Raw genomic sequence first — 19,821 nt, 5'->3', positions numbered from 1 at the left:
TCTGTACCGTTTTCGCTCAAGGCCCTGGTCAGGAAGAGTGTTCCTACCCTTGTGTCCCCTTCCCAGAGTCGCTGCAGGAGCTGGTGTCCCACACAGTGGTGCGTTGGGCCCAAGAGGACTTTGTGCAGAGCCCCGAGCTGGTACGGGCCATGTTCAGCCTCCTGCACCGGCAGTACGATGGACTCGGGGAGCTGCTGCGTGCCCTGCCCCGGGCCTATACCATCTCACCCTCCTCCGTGGAGGACACCATGAGTCTGCTTGAGTGCCTTGGCCAGATCCGGTCACTGCTTATCGTGCAGATGGGCCCCCAGGAGGAAAACCTCATGATCCAGAGCATTGGGTGAGGCCCCGCCCCTCCCCTGACTCTGCACATCCCCGGGGAAGGGAGGGGAGACCTTCTGGCTCAAGCTTGTCCACCGGCTCACGTCCTCTGGATGCAATAATGTGTCCTTCCCCACTTCTGCCCCATCCTCAGGGTGGTGTGCTCCTCCCAGCAGCTAGCCCATCTCCCTAGGTAATGTCCCCCCCTCTTACCTCTCCACCCACCCCTGGGTAACAGCTCCTACTCACCTGTGACTCTTGGCTCAAGATTTACCCTCTTTGAGCTTCGGTTTCTTCATCTCTAAACTGGGGAAGAGCCACGCTTATCTTGAAGAGTTGTGGTGCGGCTTCAGTGAGCTCATGTAGTGGTAATAACAGTAATAATAATAATGATAACAATAGTCTTCAGCACTCAGCGCCAAGTGAGCCTCATTCATTCACTCAGCAAACATCTATTGAGCACCTACTGTGTGCCAGGCCCTTTCTAGGCACTTGGGGTTACAACATGCAACATGATAAAGATCTCCGCCCCAGGGGGAGCCCACCTTGGATCCTCTGGTTTCCTTGTCTGTGAAAGAGGGATAATTCCAGTTCCCGCATCACAGAGTGGACATAAGGATTGAATGAGTTCAGATCTGTAAAGGGAGTAGTGCCGGGCACAGACTAGGAGTTCAGTAAATGTTAACTGTTACCACAGTGGTGGTGATGGCTCCCGCAGGGGTCTGGAGGCTCTCCGTGGACTTGACCCCGTGCACTCTACCTGTCCACAGGAACATCATGAACAACAGAGTCTTCTACCAACACCCGAACCTGATGCGGGCGCTGGGCATGCATGAGACAGTCATGGAGGTCATGGTGAATGTCCTTGGGGGCGGCGAATCCAAGGTAAGGGGGCTGCGTGGGCTGGGGAGCTCAGGGGAGGGGGCCCCAGCGGGCAGGCACTGACCACCAGCCCACCCTGCTTGCCCAGGAGATCCGCTTCCCCAAGATGGTGACCAGCTGCTGCCGCTTCCTCTGCTACTTCTGCCGCATCAGCCGGCAGAACCAGCGCTCCATGTTTGACCACCTGAGCTACCTGCTGGAGAACAGCGGCATTGGCCTGGGTGAGGAACCCTGAGCCCACTCCTGGCGGTCCATCCAGGCTGGCCCTGCTCTCCGCTGGCTCACTTAGTCATTTAACAAACACTCACTCTCAACTCACCCTGGATCTGGACCTGTAATGAGCAGTGCTGGGGATACCCAGACAGCCCTGGGCCTGGCCCTAATGGGGTTCACAGTGGAGTGGGGTAGACAAACCCATCCCAGACAGTGTCAGCCTGGACTGATCAGCCCTGGGATGGAGAAGCACAGTCAGAGGAGCCACCTGACCCAGGCTGGAAAAGGGGTGGTCAAGGAGGGCTTCCTGGAGGAGGTGAGGCAAGCAAAAGTGAGACAGTCAGCTAGGCACCTCTGAAGAGCATTCTCACTGCCTCTCACCCCCACAGGCATGAAGGGCTCCACGCCCCTGGACGTGGCAGCTGCCTCTGTCATTGACAACAACGAGCTGGCCTTGGCGTTGCAGGAGCAGGATCTGGAGAAGGTGTGGAGGGAGAAGGCCTGGCCCATACCTGGCCCCTTGGGGCACCTGCTGATTTGGGTCCCACTCTATGGGTGCCATTGTGCATGGTCCAGAACTGAATCAGAAGGGGAATAATTTGCAGCAAAGGGACAGGACCCAGTCACTCGCTCACGGGGCTGAGTGAAAATCTACACCCCACCCTCCCCAGCCACGTGGGCTTGGCACGTTTCTTGGCCCTCTGTGCTCCCTGCTTCTGTGTGTAGCAGTGAAAGGCATGGGCTCTGGAGTTCAGCAACTTAGATTCAACTCCCCGCCCCCACCCCCACTCCCAGCCCCACTCTCTTGCTGTGTGGCCTTGGACAAGTGGCTTAAATTCTCCAGGCCTCCATCTCCTCATTTGTAGAATGAATATAATAGAAACAATTTCATACAGTTGTTCTGCGGATTAAATAAGTTAACTCACGAAAGCGTTTACAAAGCAGTAAGCACTCTCTGACAGTTATCTACTATTATGGTATTATTATTTAACAAATGTTTTTGAGCACCTACTATGTGTCAGGACCCATCCAAGGCAGTAGGGGTATGACAGTGATTGAGAGTCAAAAATCCTTGTCCTTGTGAAGCTGACATTCTAGTTGGGAGGGTGGATAATAAACAAGATGAAGAAGTAAAATATGTGGTGTATTAGCTAATGACGAGTGTTAAGGAAGAAAAAACGTGAGCAAGGGAGAGAAATATCAAGTGTCGGGAGGGTGTCTGAGTTTAGACACGAGTGGTCAGAGAAAGCCTCACTGAGAAAGTGACCTTCAGGTAAAGCTCTGAAGGAGATGGGGGCCATATGGACATGAGGGGGAAGAGCATTCCAAGCTGGGAAGCAGCCAGTGCAAAGGCGCTGAGGCAGGAGTGAACCTGATGAGTTTGAGGAACAGCAGAGAGAGCAGTGTGCTTGGAGCAGAGGGAGACAGGGTGAGTGCTAGGATGTGAGGGCAGGGAGTTGACAAGGGCAGATTGTGTGGAGGGTCTATGGGCCACAGCGAGGGCTCTGGCTTTAGCCCTAAGTGAGACAGTAGGGGTCTCTCTGACTGTGTGGGGGACAGACTAGGGGTTGAAGGGAACAGTGAGCCCAGGGAGGAGGTGGCTGTGATGGTCCAGGTGGGAAATGATGGTGGAGGATGAGGGTTATTGTTTGCTGAGGGATCCAAATTGGATTGCGGAGCTCCAGGGATGGGCAGGGACTTGAGCCTTGGGGAGGAAGGAGGTGTGGGTCTAGCCTTTGGCTGAGCCTCCTGTGCCCCCAGGTGGTGTCCTACTTGGCAGGCTGTGGCCTCCAAAGCTGCCCCATACTCCTGGCCAAAGGGTACCCAGACATCGGCTGGAACCCCTGCGGCGGCGAGCGCTACCTGGACTTCCTGCGCTTCGCTGTCTTCGTCAACGGTGAGGCAAGGGGCGGCGGTAATAGGGCGGGAGGCTGGGGGTCACTGGCTAAAGCCTCCCTCGGGCGTGGCCCACAGACTGGGCCACAGGCCTGGCCTGGGCAGGGATGCCTGCAAGTGGGCGCGGGGCAGGGTCTGGAGGTCAACAGGGGCCTGACGTTCACCCCTGGGGTGCCAGGTCAGGGGCCGTCCAGGGAGGGACCCTGGGCTGTGGCTCATGAGGCCTCCTGACCCCGCGAGCCACCAGGTGAGAGCGTGGAGGAGAATGCCAACGTGGTGGTGCGTCTGCTGATCCGCAAGCCTGAGTGCTTCGGGCCTGCCCTGCGGGGCGAGGGCAGCTCGGGGCTGCTGGCCACCATCGAAGAGGCCATCCGCATCTCCGAGGACCCCGCGAGGGATGGCCCAGGAGTCCGCAGGGACCGGCGGCGTGAGCTGTGAGTCTCCTGCCCCCTCCTCGACAGAACCACTACCCTCCCCGAGCCCCTGCTGCCTCCTCACACCACCCGCCTTCCTCTGCAGCTTCGGGGAGGAGCCTCCCGAAGAAAACCGGGTGCACCTTGGACACGCCATCATGTCCTTCTACGCTGCCTTGATCGACCTGCTGGGACGCTGTGCACCAGAGATGCATGTGAGACCTGAAGGCTGGGCTGGGGGGCGGGCACAGCCAACCTTGAACCTCTTCATTCAGACATTCAACAACATTGATTTAGCTCTTGCTATGTGTGTGGTCCTGGGCTAGGCAATGCTGGGGACACACCAGTGGCCGAGAGAGCCCCTGGCCCCACTCCCACAGAGCTCTCAGTCCAGTGCGGGAGATCAAGCAATGAAAGCCAGTGGTAGTCAGGGCTGCAGGGGGAGAAGCACAGGCAGAGGGGTCAGGGCTGGGAATTCTAGAGTTAGCTCCACGAGACGGAGTCTTTACCTGCCAGTGGGTCGGGAAGGGATGGAATGGGGGAATGACCACATGGGGCAGGGGGTGCCTGATGACATGCCCACCTCCCCTCTCCAGCTAATCCAAGCCGGCAAAGGCGAGGCCCTGCGGATCCGCGCCATCCTGCGCTCCCTCGTGCCCCTGGACGACCTCGTGGGCATCATCAGCCTCCCACTGCAGATCCCCACCCTGGGCAAAGGTGCGGAGGGGCGGGACTCAGCAAGGGAGTGACGCTGGGGAGGAAGCAGAGGGACCCCAAGGGCAGCCCTGACCCCGCTCTCTTGCCCACAGATGGGGCTCTGGTACAGCCAAAGATGTCGGCATCCTTTGTGCCGGACCACAAGGCGTCGATGGTGCTCTTCCTGGACCGCGTGTACGGCATCGAGAACCAGGAGTTCTTGCTGCATGTGCTAGATGTGGGTTTCCTGCCCGACATGCGGGCGGCCGCCTCGCTGGACACGGTGAGTAGTCTGGCCACTCTCCCGGCCTCCAGAGTGGGATGTGTCATGGGAATAGTGGCAGCACTTTTGTTTGTTCTGAACTTGTGTACATATCATAATCCTCCCTCCTCCACCATCAAGATAGAAAACAAAAACCAAGAAAAACTCTGAGTTCTGGGAAAGGGTGGGTGGAAATCTCCAACACCTCAGGTTATAGAAAAGAATTCTCAGTGATGGCTCAGCACCGTGGAGATACAAAGACCCATGCACAACACCAACAACAAGAACAATAATAATAGAAGGTGACAATGCCACGTTAGGATGAAGACTGATAACTCACCATTGGTTTGGCCAAATGGAGGAAGCAGTTTCAGTGAGGTGGTGGGGCTAAAGCCTTATGGGAAAGGGTTTAGGAGAGCCTGGGAGGACTTCCCTGGCAGTCCACTGCAGGGGGCACAGTGGAAGTTTGCCCCCTGGTCAGGGAACTAAGAGCCGATATGCCATGCGGTGCAACCAAAAAAAATATATATAGAGAGAGAGCGAGCCCCTCTCAGAGAGAGAGGCTGAGAGGTGAGGTATTGGAGACAGCGAGTGTTGACAGTCTACACAAGTTGGTGACAGAAGAGGCAGGGAAATGGCGATGTGCTGGCCGGGTGAACTTGGTCAAGAGGAGGCTCTTCTTAAGATGGGAGAAATGACTGTTCCCTACTGGGAAAGGGAACCCCGGAACTTGAATCTATAACTACCGGTTTATCAGAAATACAGGGGGCAGAGGAACTAGTTACCTGACACCACTGGGAAGCGACCAACCAAGGCCAAAATGTAGGAAATTCCATTGGACCCATGACTCAGTTTCTTCAGCAAATAAATAGCCTTAAAAGCGGGGGGGGGGGGGGGGGGGGAGGAAAAGAGACAGTTACTGATGGAGACACCTGTCAGCCAAGTACAGTATGGGGGTCTTCTTGGGGCCCTGATCCAAACAATCGCAGCTAAATGCAAAGCCATTTTTGAGACAATTAGAGAAAGCTGATCATGATTATTAAGAGATTTCGTTAATTCTGTGAGGTGTGATAATGGCAGCATGGAATGTTAAATAGAAGTATTGATACTTGTCTGAATGGAGATACATATTGAAGTATCTTTGGATAAAGTGATATATGGCTGGGGGTTGCATGAAATATTACAGGAAAAAAAGGCGAGGGTAGAGAGGAAAAGCATGCAGAAGGTGGGTATCTGCAGAACAGCCTAATCTGGGTAATGAGGGTTCATTAATTGGCTCCTGGACTTTTGCGTGTATTTGAAATTTTGCATAGTCCAAAGTACTAAGGGTAGTGGAGTCTGGGAGAAGCAGGTTTCAGGGGAAGATCAGGAGCCAGGGTCGTTTGCCCAGAGTTATCCTGGGCGGGTGTCAGGGCTTGATGTCCCCACCCTGCGCCCCAGGCCACTTTCAGCACCACGGAGATGGCGCTGGCGCTGAACCGTTACCTGTGCCTGGCGGTGCTGCCGCTCATCACCAAGTGTGCGCCACTCTTTGCGGGAACCGAGCATCGCGCCATCATGGTGGACTCCATGCTTCACACGGTGTACCGCCTGTCCCGCGGCCGCTCGCTCACCAAGGCGCAGCGCGACGTCATCGAGGAATGCCTGATGGCGCTCTGCAGGTGGGGCGGGACCCTGGTGGGCGGGGCTACGGGTGGGGCGGACCTCAGGGTGAGATAACCCCGCCCCGTGCATGTCCCCGCAGGTACATCCGCCCGTCCATGCTGCAGCACCTGCTGCGGCGCCTGGTGTTCGACGTGCCCATCCTTAACGAGTTCGCCAAGATGCCGCTCAAGGTGAGGGCAAGCCCTCTTCAGCTTGCGTATTTCCATGCTCCACCCACCGGCTTGCTCCACCCACCGGCTTGCTCCGCCCTCGGACTATGGGGCTCATTTGTATCACACCGCCCAGGCCAGTTAACCTGCAAACGCGCGGGCAGCCGGCCCCATAGAAACCTCTTTAACGTTCACTTTGCGTCATTGGTGCCTCTAACACTCCCTAATTAGCGTTTAATTCGCATAACAGTGAGCCAACCCCCATCTTAATTAGCATATATTTGCGTGGGGCACACTTTTTCTAATTAGCATGCTTATTCGCATGCTTAGACCACCGGCCTTCCACTATTCAAATGACTGCATTTATTTCAGTAAATAGTACCACAGCTATCCTGAATATTTGCACACTGTCTCTCCTATTATTTTTTCATTTGCATGCTAGTTTGCATAAGGAGATACCCCCAACTCAGATATTTTAACTATTTTGCGTAATACATCTAAATCAGCCCCCATTTCAAATTTGCATATTGGCTGGTGCAGGCTCTCTTCCCAACTACCACGTGTCTCCATGGGGTGCTGCCTATGTTTCTATTTGCCATGTTAATTCACATAAGCACAGATCACTTCATCCGTATGCCCATTTGCACATAACCCTACCCATGGATTAATAGCTGCATGCTTATTTGTGTAAAGAACACCAGACAAATCCAGCTCTGATTTAATGCCCATCCTGACTCTGAATTAGAGTGCCAAATTTACATAATAAACTGTCCAGGACCACTTCCCAATACGCATGCCATTTCCCCTTTATTAGCATATCATTTGCATAATCCACACCTCCTTCATAATTTAAAAGCACTGCCACCCCCCACCCCCACCCCAGGGCCTCCCTGGGCCTTCATTCGCCTGCCACCTGTTAATGTCCCCCTCATTTGTGTGTCCCCCTCTTGTTCCCACCCAGCTCCTCACCAACCACTATGAGCGTTGTTGGAAGTACTACTGCCTCCCCACAGGCTGGGCCAACTATGGGGTCACCTCGGAGGAAGAGCTGCACCTCACCCGTAAACTCTTCTGGGGCATCTTTGACTCGCTGGCCCATAAGGTCTGGGCACCCAAGGGCCCTGAAAGAAGCCTGTTTGGAGGGTCTGGGGCCCGAAGTCAGGGATCCAGAATGAAATCCTCAAAGTTGGGGGTTCAGGGAGGGAGGCAGTTCTGCAGGTTTGGATCTAGGAGAATCTATGAGTTGGGTCTCCGGTTTGAACATTATGGAAGAGGGAATGGGCCTCTAGTTTGGGGGCTTGGAAGGGGGGTAACATAGGCGTGGTTTGAGAGTCCAGGTGGGTCTGAGGTTTGGGTTTCAGGGAGAGAGACCATACTTCATGTCTGAGGGCTCAAGAAAGAGGAGTGATGATTGGAGGGGTGAGTTTGAAGTCCTGGTGCTCCAGGATTTGAAGGCTCCGTCAGGCCTGCAGTGACCACCCCCCCCACGCCCTGACCTCCCCAGAAATATGACCCAGAGCTGTACCGCATGGTTATGCCCTGCGTGTGTGCCATCGCAGGGGCCCTGCCCCCCGACTACGTGGACGCCTCATACTCATCCAAGGCTGAGAAAAAGGCCACGGTGGACGCTGAAGGCAACTTTGATCCTCGGCCTGTGGAGACCCTCAAGTGAGGCCTGGGGGCAGGAGGGGGGGGGGGCCTGGGGGCTGGGAGAAGAAGAAGGTTTCAGAGGTGGAAGGAGGGGCCAGCCCTAACATCTGCTGACCCCATCCCCCTAATAGTGTGATCATCCCAGAGAAGCTGGACTCCTTCATTAACAAGTTTGCGGAGTACACACACGAGAAGTGGGCCTTCGACAAGGTTGGCGTCACGGTCCTCCCCTCCCCAGGAACCCCCACCTCTGCCAGCCCTCCTCAAGACCCCAGCTTTCCCCCAGACCCAGATCCTCCCGGAGGGCCCCAGGTTTCCCTGAGACCCATAACTCTAACTGGGATTCACAGCCTCCTCTGGAACCCTCAGCCCCTCCAGGGTTCCCGCTCAGTGTCTGCCCACACCTCATCCTGCTCCCACTCCCAGCTCCATAGTGACACTGCCCCCACCTGTCCCCTCTCCACCTCCAGATCCAGAACAACTGGTCCTATGGGGAGAACATAGATGAGGAACTGAAGACCCATCCCATGCTGAGGCCCTACAAGACATTTTCGGAGAAGGTGACCAAGCCTTGGCACCCAAGTTGGGGGTCCAAAATTTGGAGGATCAGGGAGGGGTGAGGCAGCTTCATGGGCTTGGATCTAGCTGGATCTGTGGGTTAAGGCTCCCCATCCATGGACTTTGTCTTCCCTCAAACTTGGCTGCCTCCCCTAGACCCCAGACTCCTAGTGTCCCTTCTCTTAGAAAGAGTTGGAGAGACTGCATTTGATTCCTTGACCATACAACTTAACTTCTCTGAGTCTCATGTATAAAAGGGGATAATGAGAGTTTGGGAAGCTCTGTTACAGAACAGGTAAGACACCTGGGATTGAATTCGGACTGGAGCACTCCTAGCCACATGGTCAGGGCTTTCCCCTTCTTCGGATACTGGAGGCCAGTGAGGCTGAGCCAGGGGCTCCTACCTCCACCTCCCTCTCACCCCATTCCACCAACTCCACTCCCTTCTGTCCACCCCAGGACAAAGAGATTTACCGCTGGCCCATCAAGGAGTCCTTGAAGGCCATGATTGCCTGGGAATGGACGATAGAGAAAGCCAGGGAGGGTGAGGAGGAGAAGATGGAGAAGAAAAAAACCCGGAAGATATCCCAAAGTGCCCAGGTGGAGGCGGGGCTGGGACAGGGGGCGGGGTCATGAGGGGGTGGTGAGCGGCTAGAATAAGGGGCGGGGCCAGGAGAGGGTGGGGCCAGGCAGGAGGTGGGGTCGAGAGGGGGATAAGGGCCACGGGAAAAAGGTGGGGTCAGCGGAAGGGGGAAGGCCAGGAGGGGGTGCAGGAGAAGGCTGAGAGATCTGGGAAGGGAGAGGGCATGGGTCTGAAGAACTGCAAGGGGCAGAAGAGAGGAGGGTGGCTTAGAGACAGGGACTTAAGGAGAGGGCACAGAGGAGGGGTGTAGGGCCAGGTAGGGGGGATAAATTGGCTTGGGGGCTGGGCTTCCTGCTAGTCCATTCATCTTTCCCTCGTCTCCCCAGACCTATGATCCACGGGAAGGCTACAACCCCCAGCCCCCCGACCTCACCGGAGTTACCCTGTCCCGGGAGCTGCAGGTGAGTCTTCTGGTCCTTTATTTGGGGACTGGAGGCGTCTGTTGGGAGAGGAAGACATCCTCTGAATGTGGGCTTTGACCCTTTGCATCCTCTCCCAGGCCATGGCAGAACAACTGGCGGAAAATTACCACAACACATGGGGGCGGAAGAAGAAACAGGAGCTGGAAGCCAAGGGTGAGGCACCCACCCCACGCCGCACAGACTCCCCTTCGCCGTACTCCCCTAGTCACAGGCTCCGGAGTCATAAGGGCCTGGGTTACAGTTGTGTGACTTTGAACAGTTGCTTTCACCCCACTGAACCTTCGTTTCTGTGTCTCTACAATGGGGATAATCGCAGCATTTACTCCTGTAGGGCTGTGGTGAGGATGTGAGGAGCATCTGAAAGCAATGTTTGGTTATTCTTATCTCTGTCTTTATTACTATAATTATGCACACCCTGAACTTCAGGAACCACTTCAATGAGCGGCCTGGGTCCCCCCCACGCCCCTGATTTCTGGTCTTTGCTGCCCCAGGTGGTGGGACCCACCCCCTGCTGGTTCCCTACGACACGCTCACGGCCAAGGAGAAGTCACGAGATAGAGAGAAGGCCCAGGAGCTGCTGAAGTTCCTGCAGATGAACGGCTACGCGGTCACCAGGCAAGCGGGCTGGAAGGCCGGCCCGGGAAGGGTAGGGAAAGTGGGCGGAACCCCGGCAAAAGCTGGGAGTGGCGAGTCCTAGGTAGTGGAGGCGGAGCCAGAGAAAGGAAGATGATGGGGGTGGGGCCTGGGAGCAGAGGCAGGGCCATAGAGGGGTGGGGCCTGGAGGGCAGAGGCGGGGCCAGAGAGGGGAGGAGCCTAAGAAGGGTGGGGCCTGGAAAGCGGAGGCAGGGCCTGGGGGAGTCCAGGCCGAACTGGAAAGAGGCGGGAAATACGGCGGGTCTGCGTCTGGGCTGACCTCTCGCTCTGCCTGCACGCAGGGGCCTTAAGGACATGGAACTGGATACGTCTTCCATTGAGAAACGGTTCGCCTTCGGCTTCCTGCAGCAGTTGCTCCGCTGGATGGACATTTCTCAGGAGTTTATCGCCCACCTGGGTGTGGAGAATTCCCTCCCCGTCCCCGCCCTAGCTGCAGTTTCACAAAGGCACCCAGTTCATTCATTTCTCCTTCCTCCCCTCATCTAATCATTGTGCCAGACATTGTTCTAGGGGTTGAGAATAAGACAGTGAACAAGAAGATAAAGATCCCTGTCCTCCTGCCACTTACATTCCTGTGGTGGATTCAGCCATTTACAGTCGGAAATAAGGAGATCACTGAGTGTGTCAGAAAGTGATTAGTGTTATGGGAAGAGGAATACACTAGAGCTAGCTAAAGAGGGTTGGGAGTGTGGGCCGCTTGTAATTTTAAATGGAGTATTCCAGGACTTCCTTGGCGGTCCAGTGGTTCAGATGCTGCACTTCCACTGCAGGGGTCAGTGGGTTTGATCCCTGGTCGGGGAACTAAGGTCCCACATGCCCTGCTGTGCAGTCAAAAAAATAAAAATAAATAAATAGAGTATTCCAGGAAGCTGGGGAGAGAGCTATGTGGTCATCTGGGGAGAGTGTTTTAGGGAGAGGAACAACCAGTGCAGAGGTCGCTGATGTGCGTATTAGGAGGCCCATGTGGCTGAAGCAGAGTGACAGAGGGGAAGAGTGAGAGGAAACGGGGTCAGTGACAGGCAGATCATGACGGGCTTTGCAGGCCATGGGGAGGACTGTGGCTTTTTGCTCTGAGTGAGATGGTGCCACGGGAGCATTCTAAGCAGGAGAGGGCCCTGATCTGCCTTGGGTGTTCACAGGCTCCCTCTGGCTGCCTGTGGGAGCAGACTGAGGGGGGCAGGAGCAGAAGACGGTGAGAACTGGGCAGACTCTGGGTCTGTTTTGAAGGCTGAGGCTGTTGGGATGCCCTGCAGATGCTTCTTATATATCACTAAGAATCACAGCTGGGGCCCCTATGATCCCTGCCAGCTTCCCCCAGAGAGCCCCAGCATTCCCCTTAAGAGCCAGCCAGGAACCCCCAAATTCCCTTCAGGTGAGTGAGTGGCCCAGCAGGATTCACTCATACATCTCACCCCAAATCCCACGTGAGCCAGACCTCCATGCTGCACAGGCTCCTGGCAATTCCCTCTCCTCCCTGAAGCTCAGTTTGCTCATCTGTGAAAGGGGGATTCTGTTCACCATAACCCGCTACAGTTCTGTCACTTATTTGCTAAGTGACCTGGAGTGAGCTCTTTCACCTCACTTTCCTCATCCGTAAAATGGGAATGAAGGACCAAGTATACAGACCTCCAGGTTGGGAGGAGATTGTGCAAGAACATTTCTCAGAGTGCCAGGGGACATAGCAAGTGTTTAGTAATTGGAGCCTTATTTATTATTATTATTATTATTTTAATAGTATTATTATTTTAATAATATGAATTATTACCGTCACTACGATGATGATGATGATGACTGAAACAGATTTCCACTTTAAAGTTGAATCTAATGTGTCTATATTGACTTCTTGTTTCATTCATTCATTCCACATTTACTCAGTGCCAGATATTGAAGTTCAGAAAGAAAAGGACTTGTGATTGGTGAGGAGGGGGATGTTCTATGGCCTTACCCCATCCCAGTTTGTCCTCCTCCCCATTTTCAGCCTCAGGAAGGGTTTGATCAAGGAGTTAGGGGGATCAGATGAAAGGGGAGAGAGGTTTACCTCAAAGCCAATACAAGTGACTTCATACCAGGAGGCAATCTCCTATCATATCCCAACTCTGCCCCCTCAGAAAACCCTGAGTTCCCTAGCCTTGAAGCCACCATGACCCCTATTTTCCTTCCCCCACCAGAGGCTGTGTTCAGCAGTGGACGAGTGGAAAAGTCTCCTCATGAACAGGAGATTAAATTCTTTGCCAAGGTGAGAGGTGGGCTCAGAAGCTGGAGGAGGCTGGGGACTGGTGGGCTTTCCTCTCTCTTCACCCAAAATCCCCTTCGTCTCTTCCCCATGCCCCCAGATCCTGCTCCCTTTGATCAACCAGTACTTCACCAACCACTGCCTCTATTTCCTGTCCACGCCGGCCAAAGTGCTGGGCAGTGGTGGCCATGCCTCCAACAAGGAGAAGGAAATGATCACCAGGTGCGCCTCCCTGGGACCTGTGACTCACACCCCTGACCTCACGGCATTGTAATCCTGGATCTCTTCCTCCCACCCTTGGACCTTAGAGGCTCTGTCCTAGGTGCTGGGCACCGATCAATCTACCTGCAGAGGTGATGGAAGGGCTAGGGTGAACAACTGCCCTGGTGTGCCCCAGGACACGGGGCTTTCAGGCAACCTGGGACGAATTGGTCACCCTGTCAGAAAGGCAGACCAGCGTCCCCACCCCCAGCATACCAGTTACTGCTTGTGACTTTCAAGCTGGTTCATCTCTCTGCCCCTCCGCACCCCTCTGTCTCCTTCGTTTTCTCCCCCATCATGCTTTCTCCTCCTGGCTCTGTCTTCTGTCCCTCTCCCCCTGTCTTCCCTGTCCCTCCTCCTCTCATTGTGTCCCCTTGGTGTCCTCGCTCCCTGTTTCTCCTGTCCTGTTTCTTTCTCTTTCTTCAGCCTCTTCTGCAAGCTTGCCGCTCTTGTCCGTCACCGAGTCTCTCTCTTTGGTAAGTAGCTCTGCTCCCGAGCCCTTCTCCCCTATCTTCCCTCTCTTCCCCTCTTCACAACCTCGCCCTGAAGAAATATGGCCCAGGTTCATGCCTTAATCTGAACAACTTTCCCTGTGTTCTTCCTCTGAACTTGGACATGGAGTGGGTGGTCCTGGGGACAGAGCAGTGACTGGGATAGTCCTGGGCCCTGCCATCATGGAACTCTCAGACTCATAACCAGACGGTGACGGCCCAGAGGTCAGGGCCAGGATGGGGGAGGGACAGGAAGAGGGGTCAGGGCCAGGATGGGGGAGGGACAGGCAGAGGGATCACAGCCAGGATGAGGGAAGGACAGGGGCCTATGGGAGTCTAGGTGGGGTGGGGGTGGATGAAGAGAGATCAGCTGAGTTGGCTGTAGAGGGAGGTACTGTCCCCATAACCCTTTCTTCACCCAAGCCCAACTTCCTCCCCCAGGGACGGATGCCCCAGCTGTGGTCAACTGTCTTCATATCCTGGCACGCTCCCTGGATGCCAGGTGGGGCTGAGGGTCATGGTGCCCACTCCCATTCTAACCGTGCTCCCACCCCCAACCTCTGTTCTCCTAGACTCTCCTCAATCTTGAATCTCAGATTCTGGAACTGGTTTGCCCCCACTTCCCTGTTAGGACCGTGATGAAGTCTGGCCCCGAGATCGTGAAGGCTGGCCTCCGTTCGTTCTTTGAGAGTGCCTCGGAGGACATCGAGAAGATGGTGGAGAACCTGCGGCTAGGCAAGGTGTCGCAGACACACACGCAGGTGAAGGGTGTGGGCCAGAACCTCACCTACACCACCGTGGCCCTGCTGCCCGTGCTCACCACCCTCTTCCAGCACATCGCCCAGCACCAATTTGGAGACGATGTTATCCGTAAGGGCTCCTGACCTCAAGGGCAGTTGTGTGTGGGGGGTGTCAGTTCAACCAACACCACCCATCCCAGTGTGCCTGATAGAATCTGCAGGTGTTTCAGCGTTATATTTATTGAGAGGATTCATTGTCATAAGCGAAGTGTGCATTCAGTTCAGAAAATCGGTAGGTTAGAGAATGAGTTAATCAGAGCATTAATTCCACAGCTCTAACAAAAGAACCTAAATCACAGTAGCTTAAACAAGTGACAGATATATTTCTTTTTCATGTAACAGTCTACTGGTAGGTTGATCATGACGTCAGAAGCCCAGATTCCTTCCATCTTGTTGCTCTGCCATCCCTGAAATATTACCTTTATCCATATGGTCCAAGATGGTGCACCATCTCCTTCTCATTCTAGCCAGTAGGAGACAAGAGAAAACAGAGGAGGGCACCTCAGTTCTTTTAAAGGAACAACGTAGAAATGGCCCACATCACTTCTGCTCACATTTATCCTATTGGCCAGAACATATGGCCACATGTCACTGTAAGGAAGACTAGGATGGTAGACTTTATTCATGTGTTGAGCTAAGTATGGAGGTCTCTTACTAGGAAGAAGAGAAGAGCAGAAAGAAGGTAAGAGCAGATATTGGGAGTCAATTGGCAGTATCTGCTGTATTTATCCTACCAAATGGCACCTATAGTATGTGACCCAGCCTGGGATCTTGTAACATAATGCATACAGTGTGTAACATAATGTTGTTAATGAGACCCGGGCAAGATAAAACACCCAATAGGGGGTGATGACATTGTATGTTCAGGTACTCAAAAAGCCCTACAAGATGTGGAGCATGGCAGAGGCAGGAAAGGGCAGGAAGGGCTGGTGGGAGAGATGTCTTGGAGGCCGAGGAGATAGGCTGTGGAGAGGAGGCATCCAGAGTGAGGCCCTGGCCTGGGGACGTGGGGACAGTGGGGCCTCCATGAGACAAGTTGGGAGAAATAACAAGTTTGAGGGAGATGCCAAGGTCAGTTTGGGGTTCGGTGGTTGTGAGGGGCCCAGGGGATTGGAGGCGTCCAGGACGGGCTCTGGGGACCGAGGGGTAGGGGAGGCCTGTCTCAGTTCACTGCTGATTTGACATTGACAAAAATTTAAAAAGTAGCACTTGGATGGGGTTCTTCCCCGGCTCCAATATTTTTTTTTTCGGCCGCACCATGGGGCACGCGGGATCTTAGTTCCCCAACGAGGGATCGAACCCGAGCCCTTGGCAGTGAGAGCGAGGAGTCCTAACCACTGGACTGCCAGGGAATCCCTCCAACATTTTATTCTGAAATTTTAAAAACATACAGAAAAGTAGAAAGAAGAGAATTGTTAACAATCTGCCCCATTTGTTTTACCTTTCACTTTATGAGTGAAAGTATTTCCAAACTTTTTGTTGAACTTTTTTTTTTTAATTTATTTTATTTTTATTTATTTTTGGCTGCATTGGGTCTTTGCTGCTGCACGCGGGCTATCTCTAGTTGCGGCGAGCGGGGGCTACTCTTCGTTGCTGTGCGCGGGCTTCTCATTGCAGTGGCTTTTCTTGTTGCGGAGCACGGGCTCTAGACACGCGGGCTTCAGTAGTTGTGGCACACGGGCTCAGTAATTGTGGCTTGTGGACTCCAGAGCGCAGGCTCAGTAGTTGTGGCGCACGGGCCTAGTTACTCCGCGGCATGTGGGATCTTCCCGGACCGGGGATTGAACCCGTGTCCCCTGCATTGGCAGGCGGATTCTTAACCACTGCGCCACCAGGGAAGCCCTTGTTGAACTTTTGAATGTGAGTTGCACACACACAGTGACACCTCATCCCTAAATACTCAGCCTGCAACACCTGAATGTTGCAGAACCTTCTCTCCTGTACCCACAATATCAGTATCACACCTAACCTGACTATAGTTAAATTTCCCTATTACCCTCAAAATGTCTTTGATTTTTTTTAAAATTCAGAATTCAGTGAAGTTTCTCTCATTGCATTTGGTTGTTATGTCTCTGTCGTCTCTTTTCAATCTAGAACAGTCCCCCTGCCCTCTTTTTGCCTCATGACATTTAGGAAGTTGACAAGGTTCTTAACCTGGCCTTCTGGGGTGGGGGGTGTGTGGATAACCAATATTGAAGTCACAATTGGATATCTGTTTGCATTTGCTGGAGAGAGTGTCCATCACTATCATCAAAGACATCCGTGACTCCTCTCCAAGAACAGCTAGCCTTCACTGAGTGCCTCCTGTGTGCCCTGTTCCAGTTGCTTTCTGAGTATTAACTCACTTAATCATCACAACAACCCCATGAGGAAGATACTATAATTATCCACATTTTACAGAGAGGGAATCTAAGGCCGCGAGAGAGTTGGTACTTGCTCAAGTAACAAAACTTGTAAATGGCAGGCTGGCTCTACAGCCCCTGCTCTCACCCGTCATTTGGAGACAAGGGAGGGGGTTAGAGAAGAACTGGTACCGACCCTCACCCTCCCTCTTCCCCTCAGTGGATGATGTCCAGGTCTCTTGCTACCGAACGCTGTGCAGTATCTACTCTCTGGGAACCACCAAGAGCCCTTACGTGGAAAAGTAAGGAGAGACAGCCATAGTTTGGGGCCGGGGTGGATACCGTGGGGGCCCAGGGAGGGGAGGGCACAGGAGAAGATGGGGGTGAATGAAAAGCCGGGAAATGGTCAAAGTCTTCAAAAGACGTCCACACCGTGGCCACTGCAGTTCCTGAAGATGGCCACGTGAGGGCGCTCAGAGGAAGGCCAGTGAAGAAAGTGGAGGCCACTGGTTGGGGGCCAGGTGGGCACTAGGCGTTTGGCGGCCAGGACGCCAGGTTGTTCTGGGCTGGCAGGGGGCACGCAGAAACTGGCGGCCCACAGGAGCCAGGCATGCTGGGGGCACGGGGGAGGGCCGCTGGCAGTGCCAGAATCACCGGTAGAGCAAAAGGGCACTCAGGAAACCCAGGGAAACGGCCGCATGGGTGACCACCAGTGAATGGCATCTCTGCCCCGAAGTGTCCTGGGGAGAGGCACTTCTGTGGAGGAAGGGACTGGGATCCAGGACAGGGCAGAGGGGGCGTGGGAGCTAAGCACAGCCTCGTCTTCCAGGCTTCGGCCAGCCCTGGGCGAGTGTCTGGCCTGCCTAGCAGCGGCCATGCCGGTGGCGTTCCTGGAGCCTCAGCTGAACGAGTATAACGCCTGCTCAGTGTACACCACCAAATCTCCCCGGGAGCGGGCCAGTAAGTCGGGCGGGGCTGGGGCAGCTGTCGGGGGTTATATTCCACCTGCACGGGTTCCAGGGAGACCCACTGTGGGTAGTGTGGCCCAGTCTGGGCTCTGAGGGGCTGAGGATTCCCCAGGTTGGGGGCGCTCGAGATTGGGGAACCCCAGAGTTTGTGGGTGCTCTGGATTATGGTGTGGACACTGAGGTCTGGGCATGATGGGTTGGCATGCCCTGACCCCCTCCCCGCACCCCAGTCTTGGGGCTCCCCAACAGCGTGGAGGAGATGTGTCCTGACATCCCGGTGCTGGAGCGGCTCATGGCAGACATCGGGGGGCTGGCTGAGTCGGGGGCCCGCTACACAGAGATGCCGCACGTCATCGAGATCACGCTGCCCATGCTGTGCAGCTACCTGCCCCGCTGGTGGGAGCGCGGACCCGAGGCACTCCCGCCTGCCCTGCCTGCAGGGGCCCCTCCACCCTGCACAGCCATCACTTCCGACCATCTCAACTCCCTGCTGGGGAATATCCTGCGGATCATCGTCAACAACCTGGGCATTGACGAGGCCTCGTGGATGAAGCGGCTGGCTGGTGGGTCTGGCGGGCATGGGCCTCCTGAGTACTGGGGCTCAGGTCCCTGGACCTGATGGTCTCAGAGGGAGATCCCGGGGTCCATGGTTTTCTGGGAGTGGGGAGGAGTCAGAGCTCAGTTTTCTCGGGGTCACAAGGCCAGAGGTCATCCTAAGGAGTCAGAATCTCAGGCTCATAGGGTCTGAGGTGGAAGCATGGGTCCTGGGAGTCCTCCAGGCTGGAGTCTGAATTTCTGGAGCCTTGAAGAGGGTTAGGTCATGGGTTAGAAACTGGGTCAGAAGGCTGAGTTCCTTATACAAAGGGTCAGAGGACCAGGTCGAATATCAGGGTTCCCGATATGGACAGTTAGGGTTCTGGGTCAGAGGTCAAGAAGTGAATCTTCAAAAGATTGGGGCTCCTGGTTCAGAAGTTCCATGTCAGGGGAATTCCCTGGCGGTCCAGTGGTTAGGACTCTGGGCTTTCACTGCAGGGGCCTGGGTTCAATCCCTGGTCGGGGAACTAGGATCCCACAAGCCACGCGGCGTGGCCAAAAAAAAAAAAAAAAAAAAATCATGACTTGTAAGTTCCTTGTTAGGAGTTAAGTTTTGGATCAGGGCCAAGCTAGAGATCAGGGCTGAGGTCAGAGGTCAGGGTCAGAGGTCAGAGGCTGTGGTAAGAAACCAGGGTCATAGTCAGAAATCATGTGGTGAGGTACGTCGGGGTATAGACCAGGTCAGAGGTTAAAGACTGGGGTGAGATGTCATAGGCTAGGGTAAGATATCAGGTTAGGATTCAGTTGTTGGAGTCAGAAGTCAAGGACTTGTGTCGGGCTGAGGGGTCACAGTTTCAGGTCAAGGGTTAGGGTTGGGATCCAGGATCAGGGGCTATGTCAGAGGTCACAGCCTGAGGTCAGGAGTGGGATCAGAGGCAGAGGCTGGGGTCAGAAGCCAGGGTCAGGCTGGGGTCGATGACAGCTGCTGGGTCAGAGGTACAGGTCGGAAGTCATGGGATGGAAACAGAGGTCAGGGGTGCGATCAGAGGTCTTAGGTCAGGTGCTGGAATCAGTGGCCAGCCAGCAGCACCTGCGCCCCCTCTGGTTCTGCAGTGTTTGCCCAGCCCATCGTGAGCCGGGCCCGGCCTGAGCTCCTGCACTCACACTTCATCCCCACCATCGGGCGGCTGCGCAAGCGGGCGGGGAAGGTGGTGTCTGAGGAGGAGCAGCTGCGCCTAGAGGCCAAGGCGGAAGCCGAGGAGGGCGAGCTCCTGGTGCGGGATGAGTTCTCCGTACTCTGCCGGGACCTGTACGCCCTCTATCCACTGCTCATCCGCTACGTGGACAACAACAGGTCAGCATGTCCCCAGCCGTCCCCCCACACACCCCAGCCTGACCCCCGGCTTCCTCGGACCCCATCTGACCTCTCGCCTCTGACTTGCTATAAACTTCTCGCAATTCTCACTCAGTCCTACCCAACCTTCTGACCCCCAGCCCCTGTTGCTTATGGACCAATAAAGCCAGCCTGTGTTTTCTCCCCTTCTGCTCCTTTAAACCTCCTGAATCTGAGGCCCTGTGAGGACTGCACTATCAGCCATGAGGAGCCGTACTTCTCTCCTCCAGCACTGCGTCTTCAGGCTTGGGTAGACAGGATGCCTGATTTGTGCAGTGAAGTCCAATGGTCAGGCCCTCCTCCATCACTGAGAGAAGAAAGGAAGATAGTCCAGATCCGGCCAGACTAATTTCCCCCAGAAACATAGGTCTTTAT

General features: G+C 54.8%; 1 protein-coding gene across 1 annotated transcript in view; it reads left to right on the top strand.

The window, feature by feature from the left end:
- RYR1 (ryanodine receptor 1) overlaps positions 1-19,821 on the top strand; it is a 117,571-nt gene that overhangs the window by 44,714 nt on the left and 53,036 nt on the right. Inside the window, exons 39-67 of the mRNA XM_059903567.1 lie at positions 67-340; positions 1,092-1,206; positions 1,292-1,424; positions 1,806-1,900; positions 3,178-3,313; positions 3,560-3,746; positions 3,832-3,940; positions 4,322-4,442; positions 4,535-4,704; positions 6,124-6,344; positions 6,428-6,518; positions 7,459-7,599; positions 8,002-8,165; positions 8,279-8,357; positions 8,618-8,707; positions 9,165-9,305; positions 9,675-9,749; positions 9,848-9,923; positions 10,262-10,385; positions 10,706-10,821; positions 12,593-12,660; positions 12,758-12,879; positions 13,345-13,394; positions 13,851-13,911; positions 14,041-14,279; positions 16,772-16,853; positions 17,381-17,511; positions 17,750-18,082; positions 19,167-19,407. Coding sequence (XP_059759550.1) covers positions 67-340; positions 1,092-1,206; positions 1,292-1,424; positions 1,806-1,900; positions 3,178-3,313; positions 3,560-3,746; positions 3,832-3,940; positions 4,322-4,442; positions 4,535-4,704; positions 6,124-6,344; positions 6,428-6,518; positions 7,459-7,599; positions 8,002-8,165; positions 8,279-8,357; positions 8,618-8,707; positions 9,165-9,305; positions 9,675-9,749; positions 9,848-9,923; positions 10,262-10,385; positions 10,706-10,821; positions 12,593-12,660; positions 12,758-12,879; positions 13,345-13,394; positions 13,851-13,911; positions 14,041-14,279; positions 16,772-16,853; positions 17,381-17,511; positions 17,750-18,082; positions 19,167-19,407 — 3,985 coding nt within the window. The remainder of the gene's footprint in view (positions 1-66; positions 341-1,091; positions 1,207-1,291; positions 1,425-1,805; positions 1,901-3,177; positions 3,314-3,559; positions 3,747-3,831; positions 3,941-4,321; positions 4,443-4,534; positions 4,705-6,123; positions 6,345-6,427; positions 6,519-7,458; positions 7,600-8,001; positions 8,166-8,278; positions 8,358-8,617; positions 8,708-9,164; positions 9,306-9,674; positions 9,750-9,847; positions 9,924-10,261; positions 10,386-10,705; positions 10,822-12,592; positions 12,661-12,757; positions 12,880-13,344; positions 13,395-13,850; positions 13,912-14,040; positions 14,280-16,771; positions 16,854-17,380; positions 17,512-17,749; positions 18,083-19,166; positions 19,408-19,821) is intronic.

This window comes from Balaenoptera ricei, chromosome 19, assembly GCF_028023285.1.
Source record: "Balaenoptera ricei isolate mBalRic1 chromosome 19, mBalRic1.hap2, whole genome shotgun sequence".
Classification (NCBI taxonomy): domain Eukaryota; kingdom Metazoa; phylum Chordata; class Mammalia; order Artiodactyla; family Balaenopteridae; genus Balaenoptera; species Balaenoptera ricei.
This window is presented reverse-complemented; position numbering and strand designations above follow the sequence as displayed.